At 35.1% G+C, this 10,588-nt stretch overlaps 1 protein-coding gene across 1 annotated transcript; it reads right to left on the minus strand.

Moving 5' to 3' along the window:
- Positions 1-353: 353 nt before the first annotated feature.
- On the minus strand, positions 354-7,583 carry LOC147559015 (casein kinase 1-like protein 10). Its single transcript, XM_086660781.1, has 14 exons — positions 6,403-7,583; positions 6,273-6,313; positions 5,789-5,858; positions 5,452-5,600; positions 5,208-5,303; positions 5,028-5,098; positions 3,935-3,996; positions 3,762-3,825; positions 3,562-3,646; positions 3,188-3,314; positions 2,894-2,964; positions 2,756-2,819; positions 2,009-2,148; positions 354-840 (listed from the first exon to the last, which is right to left on the minus strand). Exons 1-14 carry the CDS (start codon positions 6,476-6,478, stop codon positions 559-561), a joined length of 1,398 nt encoding a protein of 465 aa, XP_086516907.1. The 5' UTR covers positions 6,479-7,583; the 3' UTR covers positions 354-558.
- Positions 7,584-10,588: the final 3,005 nt, after the last annotated feature.

Genomic DNA, 10,588 nt, shown 5'->3' on the forward strand with positions numbered 1-10,588 from the left:
TCAGCCATATAAGGATTAGCAATTCAAGGGCTTGGTTATAAATCTAGAATGCTTGATAAGCAGTTGGAACCCTGTTGCAATTAGTTGTAATGTAAACCTTTTGTAAGCCAGTTGCAAACCTCTTGCAAGCAAATCTCTTTGTGTCTTTTTCACGAAGTTATCGATCTTCCAGACTAAAGGGAAAACTAATCAAGTCCAGATATCAATGATGGAAAACAAATGACACCTGCAATATCCAAGTTTCAAAACAAAAGACAGCATTTATTTGAGAACCAAGTTTTAACAGTGAGGTTTCTCCTCTTTCCATCTCCCCCAGAGAGGATGAAGAAGCTATAATAAAGAACAAAAGACTCTTGAAGATTAAACAAGAAAATGATATTAATGTGTTCATAAGGATGGAGTAACATCATCGAGACGGACTTCAGGGAAATAAACAAATTGCATATACATAGTTACGTATTTAAAGTACTTCGAGAAAGAAATCAGTACAAACAACAAACGAGAATTTCCCTCGATTTCAAGGAAAAGGAAACACCTTATTTTACTCAGTTGCTTACTTCACTTTCGCTTCTCTCTGCCAATTGAAAGAAGCTCAAAGCTTCGAAGAGGATCATCACGTGTACCCCTTGCACCAGTGGAGCGAGTGAGAGAAGTCGATCTCGATTCTAGTCCAGGTTGGATCCTTTGCGTGGAAGAAACACGATGGCTGCCTGAGAGTAACCGACTTGATCGACTCTCACTAGGTTCACCAGAAGAAGTAGGCCGACTGCTTGATGCGACGGCTCTCCTTGAAGTGCTGCCGTTCCTAGAAGAAGTTCGAAGTTTTTCAGAATCAGGTACCTGACAAAATTAAGCAGGCAGTGATATCAATATCACCTAATTATGATAACAAAACTACCAAGCATTGCACGTTGTAATAATAACTTCACTACAGGTATATCTGTCAAGTACAAAACAAAAAGAGTGCATGGAAACATGTAGCCACTTGACGCAAGAAATCTCACTCTTCTATCCAATAGTTAGAACTTTGAAATCGGTAAGGTAGAGAAACTTTTACTATTTAATTCTCAACTGGAGTTCATATAGTTGAGGATTAGCACATAAGAGGTTCACATCTCCAATAATACATTTCCAGTTTTATAATTTTTATTAGAAATCTTATGTTTATCTGTATTTCGCTAAAAATGTTCTTTACTGATAGAAAGTCCAAGGTTACCAGATTCGCGGTACGTTCCGATACGCGGTACGAAAACGGGTACGCGGTACGCCTATTAGAGTGTATCCGGTACGTGGGGGTGTACCACTTCGGTACGCTAATTTGATACATAATTCGCTTAATATAAAATTTTGGTTCATTACTAAATATTCCAAAATTATTTCTTAATTATAGACATAATTATTTCAAACCTCATTAAGGATGAAACAACTAATTACTCAAAGTCTAATATCATAATAGTACTTAAAACATGAAGATAAAATCATAAATTAGCAATTACTTGAAATTTCAAAACCTAAAACTCAAATCTAAGGTATGTCTTTGCTTCACTCTACTGTTCTTCATGAGAAGCAGTTCGCTAGATCTGGCGATCTGGTTCGCAAACGTACTCTAAAAGGGTTCGCGCAAACCAGATCGCGATTTGCAAGGGGGTGCAACGAATCTGGTAACCTTGGTCCAAACTTTTACTAAGTTACGGGTATCATAAGTTTGTTTGTTTTTCCTTTAAGTCTTTACATCAATAGAAAGACTTTATTTTAAATCATCATTTCCAAGAATTCCTCCAAACTATCTCCATCAAACAAAACATATGTCAGTAATAGAGCTTTAATTTTAAATATAACCTCAAAAACATAGAATTTTGGTTCTGCACTAGAAATATAGTGATTTTCCAGATAGGTTAACTCTCATTTTCAGCTTGGCCCAATATAAATTCACGGTTCTGCCCTTGGATTCAACAAATGATTGAACCCAACAGAAAAACAAAGTGAGTTTCTTATAGCAGTAACTCACCAAATCCTTTGGTGTCGGGGAATCCTCTCCATTCTTGAGCTTAGAGTGGTCACCATGTAAACCGGAACCTGAACTGTTTCTTCTAGTAAATGCTTCGACTGCACCTGAAAATCTGTCACGAATCTCTTGTCCCACCAGGCCTAAAATTAAATTACGACATCAGGATTGGTAACAAGAGTCAACCAGGAAAGTATCTTCACCATATTTTAAGTTGAATATAAGTGCCCTGAAACTCGATGAATTTGCAGACAGAAATCTATAATTGCACGAGTAAGAGATATTTTTTACATATCGGACCAAATCAATAACAAGATCATTTTTCAATATAATAGTTACACAGATCCTTTGTGTACTACATGTAGATATTAGAACGAAATCTGGAAAATGCTCTAGACTTGTAAAACACCTCATGGATTGAAATGTCCTAAAGCTGCACCCATATCAAAAGTTGATCGAATTTTTAAGCTTTCTGAACCATCCATTTCAAACTTAGCTTTCTACGAACTTTTGATGGAGTTACGAGTTTTAGATTGATCAGATTTTTTGTAAGGATGGTATAAAAGTGAGATCATCCTCACAAAAAATCAGCGGCTACATTATCCCCATGTGTTTTTCCATGGAGATCAGTGGTAGCTTTGGCGTGAAAAGAATGATGTTTAATGAGTCTCAAGTCAACCACAGAGATGAAAACAAGGCGTCCTATCATATTAGAGAAACCGGCTTCATCAACAGGGAAGGAAAACAAACCTGAAGTCCTTTCTGTTCTTTCAGCGGATGGTCCTGGGGTTGTGCCTACTTTACCACTGGGCAGCTGAAAACAGACACGGGGATCAGAAAAGAGTACTTAAGATGAGCCCACACATAAAAAATAGTGAAAACACTTACCCTTCTAGAATTGCCACCAATCTGAGGGTACTTTAATACAGTCCAATCGAATACGTAATCAAACTGATAACCTGTAACAGAGAGAAGATGAACTCTTGGTATATAAGCTTCCAACATAACTCTTACACAAAAAATACAATATACATATATTTTTTTAGCAGATTTGGACTTCTAACCTGGAGATTGGAACTCATGAACAGGATATAAAGGCTATGCAGTAGTCAGCTATCATACTAATTTAGAAAGTCATCGATGTTAATCAAAACTTATCAAATATTAGTTTTGAGGGTTTACCTTCTCGAATAAATAGGTCGCGGAACAGCCTCTTCAGATATGAATAATCTGGCTTATCTTCAAACCGCAGTGACCGACAATAGTGGAAATATGATATAAACTCTGATGGATATGATTTGCAAAGCACCTGTAGGTAAGATTAGAATTTCAGGGAAATTTATAGAGCATGACCATTATTGATGTAAATCTATACTTAGAAGCTTCTACAAGGGTCGCACCATTGATCAAGATATGAGTTCTTTCATACTGAGCTTACCTAGAATATCAACTCTATCTATATATAACCAGGTCTCACTAGTCCTCGACTTTTCAGGCCCAGTCGTTGATTGGCTAACTACCCCTAGACTAGCAATAGCCTATTATAGCATAGATACCTCGATGGGAGTGAGCATCTTCTTTTCACTGATTTTGTCATACTTCTGCTTCTTGTTTCCCGCTTTTAGTCCCTGCCACGGAAGGCTGAGAGGATGCAAACGAAGAGTTAACTAAATAGATGGAATGATGCAGAACAGTAGAGAGAAGCCCAAATGAATATCAGCAAAACACATGACCAAGATAGAGTTCTGTTTTCAACCTCCCCCTTAAGAAGTACATAAGCACATAACCAAGAGATTCCAGATCATCTCTCCTGCTTTGCTCTGTCAAGTAAGAAAAACTTTAATAAAATGAACAATAACATGGACTATGTTGAATCAGAGACTCATACCACAAACACATTCAAAATCAGTAATGATATACTACGCTCACCGACTCCAAGGTGTGTGTTAACACTTGCATAACGCGCCGTTCCTGTGAGATTCTTATTTTCCCTGTACACAAGTCAAATTCGAATTTGGGATTAGATATCATATTACAAATCCCACAACCTACCTAATAAAGTAGGAAAGAATCATATAACACAGTCAAAGAAATCTATGTTGTGCTTAAATGTTGCTAAGTGCTCGTTGAACGAGATAATACAAAGTACCACAACGATATTATGCAACACAACTTCAGAATACATTTTCTTACTAACTAATAGTAGCATAGATCATAGTCACATCCCCAATACATGCCAATGCCATCACATTGCACTTGTTCTATATGCTGTACTCATTTATGAGCAACACATAAGATAAAAGGTATGCTAATTAATATACTTGAAGTTATTCGAGATATTCTTCTCCGATTCTCTACCCAGACTCTACCAGCTACTCTTTTTTCTTACGGGGACCATCTGGTAAGAAGGCTAAGTTGTTCTAATTATTTTAATATGAAGAATACTTCCTTAGCTCAAAATTAAGATATTGGAATTATGTAAGTCTACTAAAAAGAGAGGACAAAACTTTTTTCCTTTTCTTCCATAAGTGAAACTGTGGCAGAATTACAGTGGCAGTAAGTGGAAGTGTATATACTTTATAACAAGTAAGTAGGCGAAAGAAGGTTCCAGGCCCTCGCAAGAAAACCGCGATTATAGGCCTTACCTTAGCAAGTCGAACAGAAATAAAAGGTTTAGTCTGTTTAGACATTTGATATGAGCATAAACAAAAGAGAAGTGCATACATATCCAAATAATAATAAATGAAAATACGCAGGAAAGTTAGTGACCGTCCTTCCATCATTCAAATATTTCAACCATACTAAATAATTTTTAGTTGAGGTGCTTTCTACGCTTAGGACACTCTTGAATGCATTCTTATCAACAATTTTGTATTTCTAAGATTTCAGTCACCAACAAGAAAGCCAACACAAATTAAAGAAGCAGCATAATATGGCATTAACATCATACGAAAAGGTACAGCTCAGATATCCTCCGATTAACTTTCTCAATAAAGATATTCTGATAGGGTTGATGGTGTACCTGTATGGAATGTGCTTATGAGTTTGAAGATCCCTGTACTTTTTCGCAAGGCCATAGTCGATGATGTATACCTGCAGTGAATAATAGAATAGAGAAAAAAAGTTAATCAGAATTCAAGAGCAATTCCTCTGTGACATTGTTCAGTTCAGTAGATATCTCAATATCAAACTGCAAATTAACCTGATTTGCTCGACGTCCTAAGCCCATTAAAAAGTTGTCAGGTTTGATATCACGGTGAAGAAACCCCCTAGAGTGCATATACTCAACTCTGTTAATCTACACCAAAAAGGAGAACAAAGTAAACACAATATAGTAAAAACAAGGCACTGCAAAAGCGAGCTAAAACCGTTGTTGTAGAATATTGAATAACATATGAAATGAACTCGTCAAACTAATCACCATGGAGTAGGTTACATATACTCACCAATTGATCTGCAAGCATCAATACTGTTTTCAACGTGAACTTCCGATTACAGTAGTTAAACAAGTCTTCCAAGCTAGGCCCGAGAAGGTCAATGACCATGCAACTGTACTCAGTCTCGACCCCAAACCACTTCAGATGGGGAATTCCCGCTTCAGTAAGAAAATAATTACTCGTCAGATTGAATAGAAAATTTAACTGTTCAAGCAAATCAACAATTTCTTTTATGACAACTACCAAATGCATCTGTTATTATCCATAAACCCCATCTACTTTATGCTAGAAAAATTTAAAGGAGACCCTGAAAAGAAGTGAACATGGAATTATAGAAGGAACTCACTCCCTCCTTGAAGAAGCATATATAATTTGGACTCATAATGGAGCTGAGGGTGCTTCGTCTTCACAGATTCCTGTGAATGATTACAGAGATAAGACAAATACATTGACTAAATTGAGTAATCTATTAGAGAATATGGAAACAGAAACGCTAAAAGGAAGAAACTGGCTGTAAGACATTACTTCACAAAAACATCATCACCACTTCAGACTTTACATTTTTGAGTGACATACAAGCTAAAATGATACAAACACAAGAACCAAATTCATCCCACAACAAGTTAAATTACTAATTAGGAGAAAAAATTAAATATTCTTGTGACTCTAGTTTAAATTCTATCACTAATCAAAGATTCTATTGTCAGAATAAAGTACCAAACACAAACCACAGGAATGATTACAGGTTTAATAGCAACAAAAAAGTTGGTATCTAATTTCAGCCATACCCATTTTGAACAAAAACCCCAAATAAGTTAATAAGAACCTACCAACTTAATAGCCACCTCCTCCCCACTTTGTATGTTAACACCTGCATAAAATTGAAGCATCATATAACAAGAACAATTCAGGAAAACCCCAATTAGGAGATCTAGTTAGAGAGAGAGAGAGTTTGTATACCTAGAAAAAGCTCACCAAAGGACCCACTTCCAATCTTACGTCCAAGTTTGAATTTACCCCCAATAACACTCTCCATGATCTTATCAATTCCGGTTAAGAAGCAGCAATTATAACCCAATTAACCCTAACCCCCTCTCACCTAACCTTTTCCAACCAAATCCCCTTTCTCATTGATCAATCACACTATTATTCTTCTTCCTCCACCGATTTCTTGAGGAAGCTAAAAAAATTCACCACATCTGACTAGTTTCCATGAACATATAGCTCTTGAAATGTTGATGATTGACCAACCTTTAAAATAAAGGAACCACCTTTACCCCCCAAATCAAAACCTTCCCTGTTTAATCAACAAAAAACCCGATCTGTTGACCTAAAATAGAAACCCAAATTTCTCCTTCTACAGAGGCTGCGAATATGAACCCTAAGAAAGTTTGGAAATCAAAATAATAAACGAAATTAACAAAGGAAAGGAGGGTAAAAGTCAGATGCGATCAAAAACCGATCAGAAAAAAGATGATCAATAATCAATGATTTCTCCGACAATATACGAAAGAAATTTAAGATATATCAACAAAAGGGAAGCCAAACGAAAGGCAAGAGAAAAATGAAGGAGTTTTCCTTCTATGGATCTGGGAAGAGAAATAGAAGACTAATTTGAAAGAAATTGGACAAATTTTTTTCTAACAGATTGAAGATTGAGGTCAATAGGTATTTTTAGAGAGAGAAAGAAGAGAGAAAGAGAGAGAGAGAGAAGGAAGGAAGAAAAGCAGAAGAAAGCAAGGAATGATAGAGCAAAAGCTGGTGAAGATTATTTTTTTTCTTTTACTTTTTATGTTGTTCTATTTTCTCATTCTCTATTTTATTTAGGTTATCTCCTTGCATTCAATTAAGTTTTGAAGTTACTCCTCTGAGAATTGGTAATTTAACATACCAACCCTGAGATGACGGATTGCATATAAAGTGGCACTTACTTGACCAAACTACCCTTATGTCTCTCATACTAGAGGATTCATCTACGTCTTTATACATCTTCCAAAGAAGAGTTGGAAGAGCTAGGGATGTGAGGACGTTAGCGAGTATAGTGAAGAGGTTAATGAAGATACGAAGATCGAGAAGATGAAATTAAAGAAAAAGACTAAGAAACAACTAAATTGAGACTATTTCTAAAGAAAATTTGGCCCAATTTTTTTTGTTCTTTTTCTTGTTTTATATTGTGTCTGGTGGAAGTGACACGTAGCTTTGAACAATTTCAAGGAAATGGATAATTACATGAATCTAACATTTGGAAATTGGTTGTGTCTGAAAGATTTCCAGAAAATGAGTTGTTTTGTCATGAAATAATTTGCTTTGTAATTTATGAACAATGTAGCAAGAGATGCGAATGTATACCAACAATGTTGAAACATCATCATGTTCTTCAACCGTACTCTTCAAAGCACGTAGCATGAGTTTGTAAAGTTAGCTTCTTCTTTTTTTTCTTTTTGTTTGTCACACCAATTTAGAAAGGAAAATAAAAAAAACAATATTGAGAAAAAGTAAGTAAAGATGAAGGATGTATACATGGCTTTTGGAGTGTGATCAAAGATATATCCAGGTACAATTTTTCTAAAATTGTTGTTTACCTACATTGTAGATTATCTGTTGGAATCTCTCAAATATACTCTCTTGTAAAATAGGCTAGCTGTAAGAATGTCCAACAAAGTTTGGAACCGTAGTATGGTCACTTTTCCTCCAAATTCAAGATTCGGAACCGAAATTTGGAACAATCAAATGAACTTATCAAGTACCTGCAGAAAAAGATAATTTGGTTAACTTTAATCCTGAGATAACGGCATCCATCATCTAAGGGTAGAAAAAGGTAAAGTATCACTTTTTAGGGAGTTAACCACATTTATAATTACACCCAAGAAGATGACCTACAAAAAGCCATTATACTTAGGGTCCGTTTGATATGTTAGAAAGGCTGAGTAAGATAACCATTTTTTTTTCTGATGAGAAAGAAAACCAAGATTTTCTTATCATAAAGTCATTTTTTGGTGTTTGATAAAGCATAAGAAAATTGAAAGAAAATATCTAATGGCACCCACCATTGTTTCTGTTGACACTTTTTTAACATTAAGATGGGCGCTAGTAGCAATAATTATGGGCACCTTTAGAAAATCCTAAAATTTATTAATTTAATACCCAATGGCTAAATGAACCAGGAAGCAATCCATGGTCCCTCTCGTTTATCCCCTCTTTTCTCGTCAATCCCATTTACTCTCTCTCTCTTCAAATATTAGGGTTAAGGGCGTTTCATCCGACCATGAAATCGATCGACTTCCTTTGTCAATTTCAATTCGTGTGGGGTTAATTTTGCATCATGTGATAAAGATCGATTTGCTCTTTCAATTTGACTTCTTAAATTGATATCATATCAATTAGAATAATGGTGATTGAATCCTAATTGGGTTAGGTTAAATTGATCTCATATCAGTTCCACTTCCAGATTTGGGTTGAAACTAATCCCAACTTGTCATTAGGGTTTTAAAACCATTAATGGCTTCAACATTTTCTGAGTATTCTTCAGTTTGATTGCATGAATTTATACAATCTAAGTCCGACAATTTCTTAAGTGATTGATCCAATCTTTTCATCATTTACTTAAATACCTTATTTTCTATAAAAGCATTGCCACTTCTCAGTTGCACTAGGGTTTGCTTGAGTTGAAAGGAAAGGGAGATGCTAGAGAGAGATTGGGAGATGGTTCTGAAGAGTTGTGAGAGAAACAGAGATTTCATGGTTCAGATCTCTTCCCCAAATCTATTTGGGGTTTACACTTATAGAGAGAGAAAGAAGAATTTATGGAAGAGTATGGGAGAGATAAAGGACGAGAGACAGATTAGAAGTTACGGGAGAGATGAGGAGAGAGAGCGTGTTCTCAAGAGTGTGAAAATGAATTTCACACCTTTTAGGTGGTAAAATTATCAAGTTCTTTTCCTACCTTTTTTTACCATGAGAATTGGATTTTCACATCATTTTGTTCCAATCAAACAGTGGAAAATGATATTTTCGTACGAAAACGACTTTCCCACCTTATTTTCCAATCAAACAGTGGAAAATGATATTTTCGTACGAAAACGATTTTCACATTATTGTAAGATGTTTTTGTCATTTTAGTTTTATTTCCTATTTTCCATCCTGCTTTTATTTTTATTTGTTTTCTACTTCAAATGCAACCATTCTCTCATCAACCAAACATAATTTATTTGTTGTAAGGATAAAGATCTTATTTTGGAGAATGGATTTACAAAGATGCATCGAAATCTATATCTAACTTCATACAATGAAATCGTAGTGCATCTGTTTGATGAAAAAGTATATATATGTTAAATACAGCGTCAGGTGTGTATTTATTTTTGCACTTGTGTAGATTATATTATAGTGGAGAGCTTGTAAAAGTATTGTCCTTGCGTCAAATGCAACCCCACAAAGAGAACTTTAAATATTCAAGCTGACAAGCTAGCAAAATGGGCACGCAAAAAGAATAGATCGAAGACCTGAAAAAATGTTCCTTACTTTCTAGTAAATATGTATCGTAATAATACCCTTGTTGGTTAATAAAATTCCACATTTCAGAAAAAAAAAAAAAAAAAAAAAAAAATCAAAGTGAGCAAGAACATAAACGATTTTCCATTCTTTCTTTTGTCTTCATCTCTCCATTTTTCAGTAATTTCCAATTTCGATTTTTCATTATTTCATTTTGCTATTTCCACCCCTTATCCTGATTTATTTTCTTTTTCTCAACATATTTTCTCATTACATAGTAGATAATGGGATATAAAAAGGTCCTACACATATAATGACAACTAAAAACATTACAAAAAGATGTGCAATCTACACATTTTTTATACAAAGTCTTTTTCTAAATTTCAACAACAAATATTTACTTCTTTCAACAAAAAACAACAACAATTATTTACTTCTTTCAACAAAAAAACAAGAACAAATATTTACTTTCTCATAACAAGTTGAATATATACTCGGCATATATAACCGTGTCAGGGGCGAGCCCACATAGTGGGGGCGCGTGCCCCTCACGACCTTAATGTGACTCGTATGTGTTTAATTTCACTTGTCACTGTATTATGTATCTATAGTTCCACGTTTTCAACATAATTCTTATCTACCTCAAGTGGTGAAATGG

Source organism: Eschscholzia californica, unplaced genomic scaffold (assembly GCF_041429995.1).
Source record: "Eschscholzia californica isolate CP2 unplaced genomic scaffold, dmEscCali1.0.p SCAF_2, whole genome shotgun sequence".
NCBI classification, from domain to species: domain Eukaryota; kingdom Viridiplantae; phylum Streptophyta; class Magnoliopsida; order Ranunculales; family Papaveraceae; genus Eschscholzia; species Eschscholzia californica.

Coding starts and splice junctions, on each gene's coding strand:
- LOC147559015 (XM_086660781.1), bottom strand. CDS start 6,478: ATGGAGAGTGTTATTGGGGGTAAATTCAAACTTGGACGTAAGATTGGA. Junction 5,304..5,451: donor TGATGCTTGCAGATCAATTG/GTGAGTATATGT, acceptor TTTTTGGTGTAG/ATTAACAGAGTTGAGTATAT. Junction 3,647..3,761: donor ATGTACTTCTTAAGGGGGAG/GTTGAAAACAGA, acceptor GCATCCTCTCAG/CCTTCCGTGGCAGGGACTAA.